We start from the raw sequence: 19,712 nt of genomic DNA on the forward strand, positions 1-19,712 counted from the left end.
TGTGTTGATAAATGTAGAAACGATACAAGCCTAAAAGTAACTGTGTACTTGGGATGTCTTTAACAGACTCCTGACTGCCCCTTTCCTTTTCATTATTATTACTGATGTGACTTTTTAAAAAGACTGAAATTTGGAAATTTTTTAACTTATCAAATCCTACTTCGATTCTAGCCAAGTCATTCTTAGCCCTTCTTTGCCTCTCCTGTCCTCTTACCTTACAGAACCATTGAAAATGTCCTACTCTAGTTACACACTACAGTCATAGTGGACCTGTGGTGTCGCTATTATTGGATGTTGGCATAAAACCCACCTAGATTTGAATCCTGACTGCCTTTAGCAGCTGCATGACCTAGAACAAGGTAATGTCTGTCTTGGTTTCCTTTTCTGCAAAATAGTATCTAATCATAGCTAACATATATAGCGCTTATAGGTATCATTTCTCATGTAATCCTTATAACAACCCCTATTGGAAAAAAACTATAGATGAGGCAACTGAGGCAGAGAGGTTGAGTGACATCCCAAAGGTCACACAGCTCGTAAACTGCTGAGCCAATATTCTAAGGAGGTTCCAGATTCCAGGCTCTAACCACACCTACAGCCTCTCCAAATGAGGGCAATAAATGAGGACATACTTAAGAGTTGTTCTTAGGGCTGAGATAATATACATAAAGTCCAAAACTTGACATATGTCTGATAAGTAACACTGTATGCTATAGAAGGTTTTTCCTTTCTCCACTGCAAAATCTGCCAGGCTTTTTATTGGAGCAGAACAACGGAGCTCAGAGGGAAGAGAAGCCGGGCCAGGGAAGGTACAGGGCGAGGTGTAATGTGAATAGGGAGAAAAGGGTAAACAAGAAGAGAGGCAGAAGGAGCGCTGAATACTTAGGAAAAAGAAGTCTAGCTGGCCAGGCCTTGTGAGAACTTGGGGACTTTCTCCACTGCAAACAAAAACTCGCCAACTGAACAGCATACATTAAACCCGCCAGGCCGCAGACCCAGGGGCGGACCTCCTCGACTCCACCTTCAGCCCCGAGGCGGGCTCGGGCGTGGTCCCGGCTTCCTGCCTGGGCCGCTGGCCCGCCCCCTCCGCCGAAGCCCGGCCACCTCCGGCCCGAGCCACGCGGTCTCCCAGGCGGGCCGGGGCTCGGGCCCGCAAAGCGCGATGGTGACTTGGCGGCGGGACGGCCGGCTGACGGGCAGCCAACGGCTGCTGTGCGCCGGGCTGGCGGGGGCGCTGAGCCTCAGCCTCACCGCGCCGCTGGAGCTCGCCACCGTGCTGGCCCAGGTCGGCGTCGTGCGGGGCCGCGCCCGGGGGCCGGGGGCCGCGGGGCTCCGGGTGTGGCGGGCCGAGGGGCCCCGGGCCCTGTGGAAGGGGAACGCGGTGGCGTGCCTGCGCCTCTTCCCCTGCAGTGCCGTGCAGCTCGCCGCCTACCGCAAGTAAGAGCTGGGCGGGGCCGGGAGACGGGAGGCAGCCGCGGGGAGGTCCGCGGCCTCCGGAAGCCCAGGCCCCGGGGGGCGAGCCCCAGGCCCCTTCCGGATTGCGTGGGACCCCTCGGGACAGTTTGGCCAAAAGGCGACGCCTACCGTTCCCAAAGAGCAGTCCCCAAGTTTTTCACAGTCTCGGGATTCCTGCCCCGCCAGGTGCAGTTTTTGTAGGGGCACAGCCCTGGCTCAGAGAGGCTTATCCGGTTGCCCCAGCGAGGAGGTGGAATGGTGCAAAAGAAGATTTGCGGGGAGGCAATGAAGGGATCTGCAGAGAGATGGCTCCTGACCATTCCCATCATTCACCAACTTAGTAATTTTGCCTTGGCTGGCTGAGAAGAGAGACCCTTTTGAAGGTGTGTGTATGCAAGTGCGTTCATGTGACCAAAGCCCCTAGAACGTGCTTGGTATCGGGGAGAGGGACCAATCTGGCCAGAAAAAGGCCACAGATTTCTGCAGCACCGCCCCGCTCCCACCACCCCCAGTGAAACTTGTCTTTAGGGTTCAACGCAGGCTGAAGCTTCCCCTCCCTAAGCTGCAAACAGCCCCCTCAGCCTACTACTGCCTCACCCCATTCTTTGGGCTTTTTCACCTTCTTACAACAGCTGCTTCTCAGGAAAGGATCTAAAGATTGCAAATGCTGGATGACTCCTAAAGCTTCCTCAGAGCTCAGAGATATTTGCATTTTAACTGAAAATAAAGCCTAGTGAAATGGTAGTGATGGCATTTCAGGAAGAGATGCTTCTGTACTTAGGGGATGGTCCCTGTGTTCCTCATTCAGTGGGCACAGCACCAACCCTGAAGACTGGCCTTGGCACTGAATTAGACAGACAGCCCACAGTCCTGACCACATTAATCCAACCTTGGAGGCTAACTAACCGTTACAGAATTGCCTTCGGCCCTGGGAGGCCAGACCTGGAAGGCTTACCTGGCAGATGAGAACCCCGATGGGGTCATCCTGAGTCCTCTGGGACTGAATCCTCACTCATTTCACCTAAGCCTGGGAGCAGAGTTCTTCTCTCCCTCTGGGGAGGGAATGTGGTGACCTTGTGGGGCGTTTCAAGGCCGTCTTTCATCCTCAGCAACATCTGGCCTGCGGTCTGTAAACAGTTCTCTGAGTTTTAATGACTCAGTTTCTCCCCACTTCACTCTGCTCTCCAACGTGGTATGGAAATCTTTGGAATGTGTACCAAGCAAAGGGAGGCAGAACTTCGAAGGCTGGTTTAAGTATTGTGGCTTTTCTCCTAACCACCTAGTATATGTACATCACTGGATTTTTTAACAGCTTTACTGAGGTACCCTTGACGTACAAAAATTGTATATATTTAAGGTGTACAATGTGATGTTTTGATATACATAGACATTGTGAAATGACCACAATCAAGCTAATTAACACACACATCACCTCGACCTAGTTACCGTTTTTTGTGTGTGTACATCATTGGATTCTTACAACTCCTTCCTCCTGCCCTGTAAGGTCCATAGGATAAGAAGTATTAAGCCCATTGTACAGATGCAAAACTGGGCTCAGATGGGCCACAACATTGTAGGTAACAGAGCTGAGAGTTCCACCACCTGGTCTCTAAATCCAAATCCCGTTCTCTATGGCATCATGTTACCTTTCTCTTTGCATTCATTTGACATTAATTTAGTGAGGCTTCTTTAAGTACCCACTGTGTGCATGAGGCTGGGGAAAATGCAAGGATGAAGGCAGCATGGTCCCTGTGCCTCAGAGCTTACAAAATGATAGAAGAATAAGACTAGCATGTCTGTAGCATGTCATTGCCATGGGTGAAATGCTATAGAAATTTCACAGTCCTGGTGAGGGATAAGGAGAAGATGTCAAGACTTCATAGGGGAACAAAAACATCTGAGTTTGGTCTTAGGAGAATGAGTAGGAGTTTGCTGGGCAAAGATGGGGAAAAAGATATTGTAAGTAATGTCTTGAGCAAAGGCCCAGAGGTGGGAAGGTATGCAGCGTGACGGGAGCATGGTGTGTCTACAGCAGTAAAAGGAAATACAGGTTAGAATCAGATCTTGGAGGGGCTGAGTTAAAGGGTTGGGACTGGGTATGCAAGGGTAGCTGTGGTCTATTTTTGAGCGGGAGTGCTGTGATTAAAGCAGTTCAACAGGAATTACTGTCACCTGGTGACAGGGTAGGATGACCAGAGAGGAGGAAGACCGGGGATGGCAGGACCAGTTAGGAACCTCTTGCACTAGTCTGTGTGGCAGCTGAGGGCACTTTAAGTAAGCTGGTGACAGTGGGAGTGGAGAAGAGGAGATATATGGAAGAGGAAGAACAGATAGTTACCCTGCTGGGTTTTCTAATAATTTTTTCCTACAAGATTAGTTTCTTTCTGGAAACTAGAAGTATTTCAGTGAATGGCCAGGCAGAAAGCAAAGTGGTTAATTAATCATGGTGCCACCCTTCCTACATAAAAACTATAACTTTGGTCCATCATTATACTGATTTATCTCCATTTACTGACCATGAATTACAAAACAGTTGTCTGGAGGTAATGGTATGGCCTGTGATCATGTATATGAACAAAGTGTAAACATTCAGAATGTTCAGGGAATTAGGTGGTTAAATGACTTGTCCACCAACACAATTAATGGCAGAGTCAGAGCTTGAAACCACGTCATCTGACCCCTTAGTCCAGGGCTCTGCCCACCCTTGTGATGCTGAAATGTCTGCTTACTCAGGTTTATGATTGAGAACCCACTCAGTAGAGTCTGTTAGGAGCTAGATCCTTGTAATAAATAATATACCTAACACAAAGGATGGCTTTCAAATGCATCAGATAGTAGACCTTCACCCAGCTTTACTCCACAGCTGCTTGGCCAGCTGAATAAACCTTGGTTTGGGTCCATGCAGCTCTGAAATTGTTCATAACCAACACCTTTTCCTTATTGTGTAACCACTTCTTGAGCTTTTGTTTGGCTGCTGACTTGTGTTAAGGTGTACAACTTGATGTTTTGATATACATAGACATTGTATATCAAAGTTGAAGTGTTGGCAGTTCCAATTACATATATCCAGGGTGTGTGTAATATCCGTGTAGCTGAAAGGAAAGGGTTACTGCTGTTCACCAGCTTATCCAGTCTCACTGGAAAAGCTTCTGTGCCTGTAAGTATGGGATGGGGAAGAGCAGAACGGGAACCCTGCTGCCTCAGCCAGCTGGACAAGAGCTTCAGATGCAGAGACCAGGAGGACATCATTGAGCCTGTCGGGGCTGCCTGCCTTGACTCTGTGATTCTAAGGGGAAGGATTAGTGGTCCTTGTCTCTGTATCGGACGGTAAGAGTCCGAGAGGAAAGGACTTCCTTTGGTTCATCTTTTTAATTTTGCATATTTGATAGTAACACCCTACTTTATGAAACAAGTCTAAGACAGGGTTCCTCTTCCTAGTTCATCAAGTCATTCAGTGAACCAAGGGCCTATTTCCTTTCCTGTTGTCCCTATCAAACACTTCTTTGGCAGGACTATTATTGAACTCTTATGATCTATGCTGAGTGCCAGTACAGTGTCTGGCACATTGTAGATGTTCAATACGTGCGTAGTGAATGAATAAATGCCCTGGAAGCCATCCAGTAGGATAGGGAATGAGGCAGTGAGAAAGAACAGTGTTTCTTTTGTCATTTCAGTCCCCACCTTCTTCTAGGTTGGTCCAGCTTGCTGCAGACCACCCCTCCCGTCAACCATTTCCTCTGTCTCTCCTGCCTCTCCTAAGGCTTCCTTCCCACTAGACTGGCCAAGGCAGAGAGGAGGGAGGAGCAAGGAAGTGTGCAGGCAGTAAAACCGAAGCAAATGGCCCATTGGTAAATGCCTGCTTTAGTTATCTGCATCCTTAAAACTAGCTAGTTAACTTAAATGACTGTCTCCGTGCAGTTAAGGTAGACTGACAAAAAGTAGATTGACAAAATGATGTCAAGACTTCCTTGCCACTTGAAGATGTTTTTAATCAATGATTAAAACTTGGGAGCAGAGGAGCCACCCTAGAACCCGTTAAATGATTTCACCTGAACACCCACTCATCTTATTTATCATGCAGACTGATGGCCCTGGCTTACTGCCAAACAGAAGCCAGGACATGCTCTGCTCTGGAGGCTCAACAGCCAAAGAACTGGGAATGCTCTCATTAAAAAAAAAAAGAAAACACAGTACTTTTACTAGAGCCTAGCTCTGTTCACTTTCCTTTTACTCAAATGATTGCTGTCCCTCTCCCTCTCTCCACCCCCCTGGCAGAAAATTTTTTATTTTTCTTGGTTTCCAAGACCTTTTTTATTTTGTCCTCATCAGCAAAAAGTAAAATTCCATTGCTTCCTGGCCAGGGAATGTGTACCATCTAAATTCCCCTTATAGTGATTTCTGCCGTGGTAGGCCCTCATAACTAGGGGTGCACTGCTTCCAAAAGAGGGACTGTAACAGAGTGGCTGTTTTGCATTTGGAAAAGTCCACCCAAAGTTATTTTTTACTAAATTGTAAAACTGCAGAGAAACACAAGAACAGTCTAGCAAACACTCATATACCCACCATCCAGAATTGACAGCACGAAAGATAATTAGTATAGAAGATACTTTTAACAGGAGTATCTTTTTTTAATACAAGAAATACAGTATTACAGATAGAGCTCCTCTTTATTCTCCTTCCCAGTCCATCCCCTCTCCACCTTCCTGGAGGTCTATTTTATACTGTTTTTTTATGTTACTATATCTGTCCATGAATAACGTATGGTTTTCTGGGTGCATTTCTTAAACAGATGGTTATCATACAGTATAGGTCACTCTGCAACTTACTATTTTCACTCAGTTTTATGCTTTTATGACTTCTCCACACTAATACATTGTTCTAAGCTCATTCATTTTAACTAAAGTATCCATTATATAACCATACTACAATTTATCCATTCCCCTAGCAGTGGACATTTAGGTTGTTGGACTTTCTCCACTTACAAACCATGCTTTCTGGGTCTTCGTATGTACATGTGCAAGAGTTTCTCTAGGGTACATACCTAGAAATGGTATTGTTGGAGTGAACGTAGGCATTCTTTCTGTTTTACTAGTACTGCAAAGTGACTGCACCAACTTACACCACTACCAGCAGTGGGTGAGAGTTCCTGTATCCATACATCCTCACCATCACTTGACATTATCAGACTTTTTAAACTTTGCCAATCTGCTAAGTTAGAGATGGGATCTTGTTACTGCCTTTATATGTCATCTTCCTGATAACTAACAGGGTGGCACATCTTCTCTTATAATTATTAAGCCAGTATATTTTTAAATTCCTGGGGATTCTGAAAGTCATCATTTCAAGCAAGTACATTTCTTTTAAGTTTCAGCAGAACCAAGGAGCACATTCCAGTTTGGTATTTACTGTTACTTGGTTCAGAACAAGTCCTTTTGTTCCTTTACGCCTCACAGGCAAGCCAGGATTGACAGTTACACAGATAAAAGGGGAAAATGCTTAAAATGAAGGAGGAAGAACTTAGGGTAGATATAAAGGCAAGAGTTGGGTGTCTCTTATAGCTAAGTAGAATTATATAAATATAGTAGAATTTGTTGTTCATTAATCCTAATACATCAGTATAGTAATTTTCACTTTGTAAAGCATTTCCAAATACTTGAAAATGTTGCAAAAAGTAGTGTGGTGCACTCTACTACAATCCATAGCTGATTCCCTTGTGCTTTTCCCCCTATTTTCTCCCAGGTTTGTCATGCTGTTCACTGATGACTTGGGCCATATTTCCCAGTGGAGTTCCATCATGGCTGGGAGTCTCGCAGGCATGGTTTCCACCATTGTGATATATCCTACAGACCTCATCAAAACCCGGTTGATTGTGCAGAACATGCTGGAACCATCTTACAGGGGGATCCTCCATGCTTTTTCTACTGTTTATCAACAGGAAGGATTCCTGGCCCTTTATCGAGGAGTTTCCCTTACTGTTTTAGGTAAGATGGAACTTTTCATCTTGTCCAAGAAAAAGCTGTGTTCTTTTATATTAATGAACGTATTGTATACCTTTGTAACCAGCTAAATCTGCTTTACTGAGTTCATGGTCATATGAATTCAATCCATCTAGAGCCAGTTAGCTTCATTCTATTCCATAGCCACACACCCCACTCCTAACTTTGGCCTGTCCCATTCCAGGGAAGAGAGGAGGACAGAGAGTGGAGGTAGCTCAGCACAGACTGATGGGACAGCAGTCCCACATGATCCCCATCTGCCTGCAGGCAGGAGCACAAGTAGTGTAACAACTGTAGTTCTCTGGTCTTTGGAAGCTTGGCCTGGGCTACACACCCACAGGCCACCTGGTACCCCTGATTGCCAAATCCAGCAGATCCCCCATTATGTGATCTTTGTTGTGGCATTTGATGAGATTGATCACCCCTTCTTCTGGAAACTTGGTCTAGGACCCCCTGTCTCCTGGATGTTCTTCCCACCTCTCTGGCAGCTCTCTTACCTGGTTCATCTGACACTGCCAGCCTCTACATAGCACTGTTCCCTCAGATCCTTCTTAACTTTCTTTTCATCCTCCACACCCTAGGTGGCCTCATCTAAGCTAGTGGCTTAAACAAGCATCATTATACTCTACTGACTCCCAATCCCGTCTCTACAACAGCAATGACTAACATTTATTGGTTTATTGGTGCTTGCTCTGTGCCAAGCGCTTTGCATAGTTTCCCATTTAAGCCTCATTTTACAGACTAGGAAATAGATACTTAGGGAAGCTAAGGGACTTGCCCAAGGTCATGTTGATAGAAAGTGGAAGAACCTATCAATACAACCCAAGAGCCCTGTCTCTTAACCACTGACTGCTACCAATTCCCAATGGCAGTAGGAATACCTGCTATTGGACACCTTTACCTGCTGCTTCCTGGGCATACCAAACTCACGACTAAACATGATGACTTCATTAGCTTAACACCTGCTCTCCTCCTGTGTTCCCTGATGAATGAAACTGCCTTTCTTTCACCCACTGGCCTAAGCCAGAAGAAACCGAGAATCACTTAACTCCTCCTCTCACTCCGCTCCCACTTCGGCCATCCAGTGCTGTCATTTGGCCTCTTTTAACCCTCAATCTGTCCCTTGTTTATCCCTCCCTCCTCTGCCCTCATTCATGCTCTGAACCTCATCTTTCCTGCAGACACTTACAAGAGGCTCCTACTTGTGCCCAGTCCCAGGTCTCCCATGCTACTGCTGCCAAGCATCGTGATCTTTCACCAGCCTCATTCCATTGCCCTCCTTAAAAGCCTTCACTGACTCTTGAGCTGCAAGGAAAAGCCCAAATTCCTTATGGTGTACCAGGTCCTTCAGACCTGGCCTGGCCAGCCCCACCCACCCAGCCCACCTCATCTCCTGTCACACCTGCACCTGCACTCATGCTCCAGCCAAACAGAAACATGTGCTTTTCCTGGAACCACTACTCCCTTTATACATGCTGTTCCCTCTGCCTGGACTGCTTGTCCACTCTCCCAAGGTCTGATGAATGCCTACTCATTCCTCAAGACCTAGTTGGAAAGTTCTCTCTTCTGCGAAGTCCTTCCTACTTTACCCAGGCAAAATTGATCTCTCTGATCCTCGTGTACCTAAAGCACCCCCATTATGGCACATATCTGCTGTCTGTCTCTTCCACTAGATGGTGAGTATCTCCAGAAATTAGCCTACTCCTCTTTGTATTCCTGGCACCCAGCAGAGGGCCCTGCACATAGCAAACCTCCACAAAAGTTTGCTGAATAAAGGCAAATGGGGGAGTTGATGCATCATTTTTCATGTGCTTATTAAATAAATGTTGTGTTTTTCTAAGATAGGCAACCCCACTTGTGTTATCCCCTCTTTTAAAAGGGGATAGCAGTCCCTGTGTGAACTTAAGATGGCTCCCAAAGTTTCCGGAAACTTGTGAAAGTACTGCCTACTGCACTTCTTGCTCACCATCTTTCTCTAGAAAGATGAGGATCACACAGCACATATGGCCACGCCATTGCCAAAGGCAAGTCAAGTAAGCTCCCTCACCACTACAGCCTCACTTTGCAGTTGCCAGAGAATGTTTCCTTCTCAGCTGGAGACCAGCCCCTCCTAGCCTCCAAAACCTAAGTGCCTCCCACTAACTTTTTTCTTTATGGGACTGAATTTTTCCCCAACAGCTATGTTTTTAGATTTCAAACACCCAGAAAAGTAAAAAGAATTGGAAACACCCATATACCCACCATCTATAAGCTACAGTGAACATTTTGCTTTATCACATATCTATCTATCCTTCTAGCCATTCATCAGTCCATCTTAAGTATTTTTTGATGATTTCCCTGTAAGTTGCAAACATCAAAACCCTTCACTCCTCAGTCCTTCAATATGTGTGTCAATCAACCAGAGTTCAATATTTGTTTATGATTCTTCTTAAAGTTAAGCTTACATAGGGAATCTCACAGCTATGGATTCCCAGCAGAGTGGAGACCCTCCAAGGGCAACATAAAGAGGATCCACAGGATAGGAATGGCAGCATCACATTGGCCTGGCTGTCTGAGTGACTATGGAGGAGGTTGCCCCGCCAACCTGCCGTACCTGCCATAACTGAGCAAAAAGCAGAGTTGGCCCAAAAAAGCCAGGCCAGGCCAAGACTGAGGCAGGAGAGTCATCCAAGCCGCTTGGCCCCCAGTGACAGCCTTGAACAGGCTGGATCATGCTCAACTTACAAGTGCACACAGGAGGGTGGCCCCAGAGTTGCAGGGGAGGTGAGCTGCTTGCAGTGGCCATCCCAGTTAGAGACCCATCAGGCTGTTTAGAGGATGCATTCCTATGAAACAGTCCCCCCAACAGAGCTTATAAACCACAGCTGTTTCTGTGCTTGGTTTACTTATGGACCCAGAATAAAGGAATAAACTGTCAAAAAACATTTACATACTGCGAAGTACATAAACCTTTAATGAACCATTCTATGCATTTTGACAAATGACACTACCCCTATCAAAATACAGCACATTGTCACCACCCAAGAAAGTTCTTCCTGCTGCTCCAGTTGGAGTGATTTTACCAAGTACAGAAGCAGTCCTGTTTACTTCCCCTGGAGTCCCCACAGGCATTTAGGCTCTCAAGCCTACATTATGGTGACAAACACCCACTCTTCCTGGCCTTGTTTTGCAGGTGCTCTCCCCTTCTCTGCTGGCTCCCTCCTCGTTTACACAAACCTGGAGAAAATCTGGAATGCACCCCAAGATCGGTTCTCTCTCCTCCAGAACTTTGCCAATGTCTGCCTGGCTGCTGCAGTGACCCAGACCCTCTCCTTTCCCTTTGACACAGTGAAGAGAAAGATGCAGGTGAGGCATTATGTTGGGGGTGTCCTCATGTAGGGAGGATGCCTGGAAGTGTTTGTGGGTGGGTAACAACAGCAAAGAACACCAGCCATCAGTGATGCCAGGTTTCCAGGGAGCCTGTGACTGCTCAGACATACCGTGCAAACCCCCACTCTGTGGCATTTGAGCTGCGAACCTCAGGGCTTTGGCTTGAGCCCAAGCTGCCACCCCATTCCACATTCTTGCTTTTGCAGGTCTGTTTTCAAAGCCTCCAGATGAGGCCCACTTTTCTTCCTCTCTTGCTCATAGTTGCCACCACCCATTACATGGGAGCAGCCTCCCAACTCTCCCTCCTCTCCTGCGGCTTCCACAGGGAGGACACGCCCTCCAGCTTTCTTCAGAGCCACTCCTTCCCCTCAGTGAAACAAACTCAAAAGAACCAAATGGCCCAATAGTCCCTGACTTCCTTGCTGAGGAAATAACTGCATCTGGTTCTTACTGGAATTGGCCCTGCATTTCCTGTTACCTGGGAAAACAAATTTTCTCTGCAGACCACAGGGCAAAAGCCTGGGGCAGAGGTTCCAAAGTGAGTAATTGGCTTAGCCTAGAGACAGCCAATTTCAGTAAAGCCAAGTAAGGTCACATGTGGGTCTGCCGAGTGGGGTGAGCTCTGAGTCAAGCACGATGAGGCTCCAAATCTGCCCTTAGCCCTGCTCACTGTCCACTATTCTCCCTTAAAACTCCACGTCCACAGGAAAAAAAATTTTTTAATACCACCACATCCCCAGGCTTGCCTGCCTCCCTGGTCTCTTCTTGGTAAATCTTGATTTCTACAATTGATATATTCCTAAAGAGCTGCTTTGGTATTAATTTGGGGTCAGTTGGAATCCAAGTTTAAATAATCAGACCCAGTTGGGTTTGTTTTTCTGCATGTCTCTAACTTGTTGATGTGTGGGCTCAGTGGCCCCCAGGTTCCCCTCGCAGCTTGCTGGGCTGGGCTGGACTGGGCTTCACTTACCTCAGCACCAAAAAGCCTGCAGGTACTTATCTCAACCTATAAAGAAAAGCTGCCTTCAGAATAATACACATCACAATTACACCCAATTCTTTTGCTCCAATCCATCCAACTCTTTGTCTGGGTTATATTCCTTCTTAGTCCTTTGTCCAAAGAAATAATTGTCACATTATTGTAATGTAGATACAAGTTTAGAGCTTGGTTAGTGCCTGCTTATTTGTAAAAAACATTTTTTCCTAATTTTAAAAGTAATGCACATACTTAAAAATAGTTAAAATGGGACAGACATTCAAGATGGCGGCATGAGAAGTGAGATGGAAAATTCCTCCCAAAACCACAGATAGTATGAAAATGTAGTTAATTGATACAACTAACCCTAAAACAAGAAAGAAGGCTGAACCAGACTGCACACAGACCTCACAAAACAGGGTAATGTACGAAAGCCTTAATCACGTGGGACCCAAGCCCTTCCCCCACCCCAGCTCACCTGTGTGAGGAAGAGAAATGGAGCAGGGGAGGGGGTGGAGGCCTGGGACTGCTGAACACCCAGCCCTGGAGGTCTACTTTGGGAGCAGAAACCTACACTGTATGCTGCTCTGGACCTTGGGGAGCTCAGACAGGTGGAGTGCTTGAGAGACAGATTGCGGACATTTGTGGAGGAGGGGATCCACACCCGGCCACTCTGGAAGAAGGGAAAGGCAGGCAGTCTGAGAGGCTTCCTAGCAGTGAGAGGGCAGCTGAAGGAGCGGGGTTTGCACGGAGCTTGCTGTGTGGAGGAGGGGAGAGCTAGACAAGGTTGTGTGGGCGTGCTCTGCCCAGTTGGTTGAGAACTTCAGTCACTCCATCCACCTGGCTGCCTACTCAGCTCCAAGGCCTCCCACTGTGACACATATAGCCTGCTGCACCTTCCTCCTAGCCTGCCAGCACCGGTTCACAAACCTGCAGTCACTGTGCTGGCATCAGGCCAACCATAGGGAGGCCATGCCTACAACAGCTAGAGACACAAAGCACAGAGGCTTACACCTGTGTGCTTGGCCCACTGGCTCTGACACTGGAGACAGGCACCACAGACGGGAATCTGAAAACATATCTTTCTCCCCCCAGGAACCATTTCCGCTCCCCTACGACACCCAACCTCACTCTAGGGGCTGAGCACCTCCTGAGACTGGAGCTTCTGGGCACTAGAGGGCACCACACAGAAATATGAAACGTCAAAAGAACATGATTCAGACCAAAATCTCACAAACCCCAGAAAAAGGGCCTAATGAAACTGAACTCACCAATCTGCCTGAAAGAGAGTTCAAAATAAAAATCATAAACATGCTTATGGAGGTACAGAAAAATATTCAGAAACTCAGGAACGAATTTAAGTCGGAGATTCAATCATTAAGAAATTCTGTATCTGAAGTGAAACATACAATGGAGGAATTTAAAAGCAGATTAGATGTAGAAGAAGAGATGGTAAATGGAATAGAAATTAGAGAAGAGGAATATAAAGAAGCTGAGGCACAAAGAGAAAAAAGGATCTCTAATAATGAAAGAATATTGAGAGAATTTTGTGATGAATCCAAACGGAAGAATATTCATATTATAGGGGTACCAGAAGAAGAAGAGAGAGGAAAAGGGATAGAAAGTGTCACAGAGGAGGTAATTGCTGAAAACTTCCCCAATCTGGGGAAGGAGATAGTCTCTCAAGCCATGGAGGTGCACAGATCTCCCAACACAAGGGACCCAAGGAAGACATCAAGACATAATAATTAAAATGGCAAAGATCAAGGATAAAGACAGACTTTTAAAAGCAGCTAGGGAGAGAAAAAAGATCACATATAAAGAAAAACCCATCAGGCTATCATCAGACTTCTCAACAGAAACCTTACAGGCCAGAAGGGAGTGGCAAGATATATTTAATGCAATGAAGCAGAAGGGCCTTGAAACAAGAATACTCTACCCAGAAAGGTTATCATTTAAATTTGAAGGAGGAGTTAAACAATTTCCAGATAAGAAAAAGTTGAGAGAATTTACCTCCCACAAACCACCTTTATAGTGCATTTTGGATGGACTGCTATAGATGGAAGTGTTCCTTCCTAAGGCTAAATAGATGTCACCCAAGGGATAGGCAAAGAGTACAGAATATGATTCATAACATACAAAGAATGGAGGATGAAAAAGTAGGAAAACAAAAAAAGAACCTTTCAGCTGTGTTTATAATAGCACACAAAGTGAGTTAAATTAGACTGATAGTAACCTTTGGTAACCACGAATCTACAGCCTGCAATGGCAATAAGTACATGCCTATTGATAATCACCCTAAATGTAAATAGTCTGAATGCACCAATCAAAAGACATAGAGTCACTGAATGGATTAAAAAACAAGACCCATGTATATGCTGCCTACAAGAGACTCACTTCAAACCCAAAGACATACACAGACTGAAAGTAAAGGGATGGAAAAAGATATTTCATGCAACTAACAGGGAGAAAAAAGCAGGAGTTCCAGTACTTATATCAGACAAAATAGACTTCAAAACAAAGAAAGTCACAAGAGACAAAGAAGGACATTACATAATGATAAAGGGGTCTGTCCAACAAGAGGATATAACTGTTATAAATATCTATGCACCCAACACAGGATCACCTACATATGTGAAACAAATACTAACAGAACTGAAGGAGGAAAGCAGTGCATTACTTTTAGGAGACTTCAGCACACCACTCATGCCAAAGGACAGATCAACCAGACAGAAAATAAGTAAAGAGACAGAGACACTGAACAACATATTAGAACAGATGGACCTAATGGACATCTACAGAACACTCCATCCAAAAGCAACAGGATGCACATTCTTCTCAAGTGCACATGGAACATTTTCAAGAATAGATCATATACTAGGCCACAAAAAGAACCTCAGTAAATTCAAAAAGATTTAAATTGTACCAACCAGCTTCTCAGATCACAAAGGTATGAAACTAGAAATAAATTACACAAAGAAAATGCAAAGGCCCACAAACACATGGAGGCTTAATAACATGCTCCTAAATAATAAATGGATCAATGACAAAACAAAAACAGAGATCAAGCAATATATGGAGACAAATGACAACAATGATTCAACAACACAAAATCTATGGGACACAGTGAAGCCCATGCTAAGAGGGAAATATATTGCAATACAGGCCTACCTCGGGAAAGAAGAACAATCCCAAATGAACAGTCTAAACTCACAATTAATGAAACTAGAAAAGGAAGAACAAAGGAGGCCCAAACTCAGTAGAAGGAGGGACATAATAAAGATTAAAGCAGAAATAAATAAAATTGAGAAGAATAAAACAATAGAAAGAATTAATGAAAGGAGAAGCTGGTTCTTCGAGAAAATAAACAAAATAGATAAACCCCTAGCTAGACTTATCAAGAAAAAAAGAGAGTCTACACACATAAAAAACAGAATCAGAAATAAAAAAGGAAAAATCACTACAGAAACCACAGAAATACAAAGAATTATGAGAGAATACTATGAAAAAGTATATGATAACAAACTGGATAACCTAGAAGAAATGGACAATTTTCTAGAAAAATAAAACCTTCCAAGGCTGACCCAGAAAGAAACAGAAAATCTGAATAGACCAATTACCAGCAAAGAAATTGAATTGGTAATCAAAAAACTACCTAAGAACAAAACCCCTGGACCAGATGGTTTCACTGCTGAATTTTATCATTTAGTGAAGACCTAATACCCATCCTCCTTAAAGTTTTCCAGAAAGTAGAGGAGGGAATACTCCCAAAGTCATTCTACGAGGCCAACATCACTTTAATACCAAAATCAAGGAAAGACACCACAAAAAAAGAAAATTACAGACCAGTATCCCTGATGAACATAGATGCGAAAATACTCAACAAAATATTAGCAAACCAAATTCAAAAATACATCAAAAAGGTCATCCATCATGATCAAGTGGGATTCATCCCAGGGATGCAAGGAAGGTACAACATTCGAAAATCCATCAACATAACTACATCAACAAAAAGAAGGACAAAAACCACATGATCATCTCCATAGATGCTGAAAAAGCATTTGACAGAATTCAACATCCATTCATGATAAAAACTCTCAACAAAATGGGTATAGATGGCAAGTACCTCAACATAATAAAGGCCATATATGACAAACCCACAGCCAACATTATACTTAACAGCCAGAAGCTGAAAGCTATTCCTTTAAGATGGGGAACAAGACAAGGATGCCCACTCTCCCCACTTTTATTCAACATAGTTCTGGAGGTCCTAGCCACGGCAATCAGACAACACAAAGAAATAAAAGGCATCCAGATAGGCAAGGAAGAAGTCAAATTTTCCCTGTTTGCAGATGACATGACACTCTACATAAAAAACCCTAAAGAATCCACTCCAAAACTACTAGATCTAATATCTGAATTCAGCAAAGTTACACAATACAAAATTAATACACAGAAATCTGTTGCTTTCCTATACACTAATGATGAACTAACAGAAAGAGAAATCAGGAAAACAATTCCATTTACAATTGCATCAAAAGGAATGAAATACCTAGGACTAAACCTAACCAAGGAAGTGAAAGACCTGTATGCTGAAAACTGCAAGACACTCTTAAGAGAAATTAAAGAGGACACTAATAAATGGAAATTCATCCCATGCTCTTCGCTAGGAAGAATTAATACTGTCAAAATGGCTATCCTGCCTAAAGCAATCTACAGATTCAATGCAATGCCTATCAAAATACCTACAGCATTCTTCAATGAACGAGAGCAAATAGTTCTAAAATTCATATGTAATAACAAAAGACACCGAATAGCCAAAACAATCCTGAGAAGGAAGAATAAAGCAGGTGGAATTACACTCCCTGACTTCTAGCTCTACTACAAAGCCACAGTAATCAAGACAATTTGGTACTGGCACAAGAACAGGCCCATAGGCCAGTGGAACAGATTAGAGAGTCCAGACATAAACTCAAGCATATATGGTCAATTAATATGTGCTCAAGGAGCCATGGATACACAATGGGGAAATGACAGCCTCTTCAACAGCTGGTGTTGGCAAAACTGGACAGCTACATGTAAGAGAATGAAACTGAATTACTGTCTAACCCCATACACAAAAACTCAAAGTGGATCAAAGACCTGAATGTAAGTCATGACACCATAAAACTCTTAGAAAAAAATATAGGCAAAAATCTCTTGGACATAAACATGAGCAACTTCTTCATGAGCATATCTCCCCAGGCAAGGGAAACAAAAGCAAAAATGAACAAATAGGACTACATCAAACTAAAAAGTTATGTACAGCAAAGGATACCATCACTCGAACAAAAAGACATCCTACAGTATGGGAGAATATATTCCTAAATGACATATCCAATAAGGGGTTGACATCCAAATTGTATAAAGAGCTCATGCACCTCAACAAACAAAAAGCAAATAGTCCAATTAAAATATGGGCAGAGAAGCTGAACAGACACTTCTCCAAAGAAGAAATTCAGATGGCCAACAGGCACATGAAAAGATGCTCCACATCGCTAATCATCAGAGAAATGCAAATTAAAACCACAATGAGATATCACCTCACACCAATTAGGATGGCCACCATCCAAAAGACAAACAACAACAAATGTTGGCAAGGATGTGGAGAAAGGGGAACCCTCCTACACTGCTGGTGGGAATGTAAATTAGTTCAGCCATTGTGGATAGCAGTATGGAGGTTCCTCAAAAAATAAAAATAGAAATACCATTTGACCCAGGAATTCCACTCGTAGGAATTTACCCTAAGAATGCAGGAGCCCAGTTTGAAAAAGACATATGCACCCCTATATTTATCGCAGCACTATTTACAATAGCCAAGAAATGGAAGCAACCTAAGTGTCCATCAGTAGATGAATGGATAAAGATGTGGTACATATACACAATGGAATATTATTCAGCCATAAGAAGAAAAAAAATCCTACCATTTGCAACAACATGGATGGAGCTAGAGGGTATTATGCTCAGTGAAATAAGCCAGGCAGAGAAAGACAAGTATCAAATGATTTCACTTATCTGTGGAGTATAAGAGCAAAGAAAAAACTGAAGGAACAAAACAGCAGCAAACTCACAGAACCCAAGAATGGACTAACAGTTACCAAGGGAAAGGGACTGGGGAGGGTGGGTAGGAAGGGAGGGATAAGGGGGAAAATGGGGCATTACGATGAGCACAGATAATGTAGGTGGGAGGACACAGGAAAGGCAGTATATACAGAGAAGACAAGTAATGATTCTACAGTATCTTACTACGCTGATGGACAGTGACTAATGGGGTTTGTGGGGGGGACTTGATAATGGGGGGAGTCTAGTAACCATAATGTTGTTCAAGTAATTGTACATTAATGATATCAAGATAAAAATTTTTTTTAAATAGTTAAAATGGTCAATTTTATGTTATGCTTTACCACAATTTAAAAAAGTAATGCACATAGATTATAGAAAATCAGGGAAATACAGAAAAGTACAATAAAGAGAACAATAATCACTTATAAGCCCAGCACTTACATGCACTACGACTAAGTTTTTCTTGTGTGTAGGCACATATGTATGTGTGTGTGCATAAATATAAGCATACATAATACATGTATAGGGAAGGTTAATTTTTTTTTACAAAACTGTTCCTCCCATATATAAAAATCAGTATCCTGCTTTTTTCATTTATTATATAATGGATATTGCGTGAGGCCATCAAGTATTGAGAACATCTTCCTTCCTTGTGTCTTCCAGCTTCTGGGGGCCTTAAGTGTTCTTGGTTTGTGGCAGCATAGCTCCAATCTGTGCCTCCATGATGCCATAAATAACAATTTCTTAGTTTTTTAATATTTAGGCTGTTTCTAATTCTTCAGTATAATAACATGTCAGTGAAAACCCTTGTATTTTTTTCACATCTGTGATGACACCCTGTGGCTGTATTCCTAGAAGTTGATTTACAGGTCACGAGATAAAAATAATTCTAAGTCTCTTAATGAAGTCTGCACCCTGGAAAGGTTTAAGTTTACACCTGCATCAGTGGTGAATAAGAGTGGTTCATCTCAGCTGTCATCAGCAGTAATTACTATCTCTTTCTAAATACTTGTAAACCTACAAGCTGGCAAATGCTGTCACATTGCTTACATTTCAGTTTCATTGATTATAAGCAAATTTCACCATTTACCTAAATCAGTCCTTTCTATTTCTTTGTAAATTTCCCATTTATGTCCATTGCCTATTTTTCTTGGATATTCAGCTTTCTCTACTGATTAGTAAGAAGTCTTTATATGATACCTACATTAACCCTTTGTCATACATTGCATGTATTTGTCCCATTTTGACATTTGGCTTCTAATGCTGTTTATGTGTTGTTGTTTCATTTGTACGTATTTTAAACTTCTATGCAATTATATTTCTAACTTTCTTTTCTGCATAAAGGCCAACTGTACCCCACGATCATATGACTATTCACTCATGTATTTGTTAAATACTGTTACAAATTTTATGCTTAACACTTTAATATATTTAGAATTTACCTGGGGTATATGACATGAGGTAATCACCTGACTTTTTAAAAAGTACATAGTGTACCAATTGTTTAAGCACCATTTTTTGGAATAATCTTTCTTTTCCCCACTACTTTGGGATACAACCTTGACCACATCCTAGACATTTATATATTCGACGGTCTATCTCAGGGCTGTGTATTCTGTTCTGTTAATCTGTCAGTCTGTCCTTGTGCCAGCCTCACACTGTTGTGATTCTTCTAGCTTTGTAATACCTTTGAATATTAAAAGATGGCAGGGCGCCTCCCTCCTCATTGCTCTTCTCAACATGTCCTTGGTTATTCTCATCTTTTGTCCCCGATGAACTTGAACAAACCAAGGGACACTTAGGGCCACCAGAAG

At 43.4% G+C, this 19,712-nt stretch overlaps 1 protein-coding gene across 1 annotated transcript in view; it reads left to right on the forward strand.

Annotated features, from left to right (window-relative positions):
* The first annotated feature begins 1,053 nt into the window (after positions 1–1,053).
* The window catches only part of SLC25A43 (solute carrier family 25 member 43), a 45,885-nt gene continuing 27,226 nt past the window's right edge, over positions 1,054–19,712 (forward strand). Inside the window, exons 1-3 of the mRNA XM_036917265.2 lie at positions 1,054–1,437; positions 7,195–7,436; positions 10,624–10,796. Of these exons, the coding sequence (XP_036773160.2) occupies positions 1,163–1,437; positions 7,195–7,436; positions 10,624–10,796 (690 nt within the window). The 5' untranslated portion in view covers positions 1,054–1,162. The remainder of the gene's footprint in view (positions 1,438–7,194; positions 7,437–10,623; positions 10,797–19,712) is intronic.

Source organism: Manis pentadactyla, chromosome X (assembly GCF_030020395.1).
Source record: "Manis pentadactyla isolate mManPen7 chromosome X, mManPen7.hap1, whole genome shotgun sequence".
Taxonomy (NCBI): Eukaryota; Metazoa; Chordata; class Mammalia; order Pholidota; family Manidae; genus Manis; species Manis pentadactyla.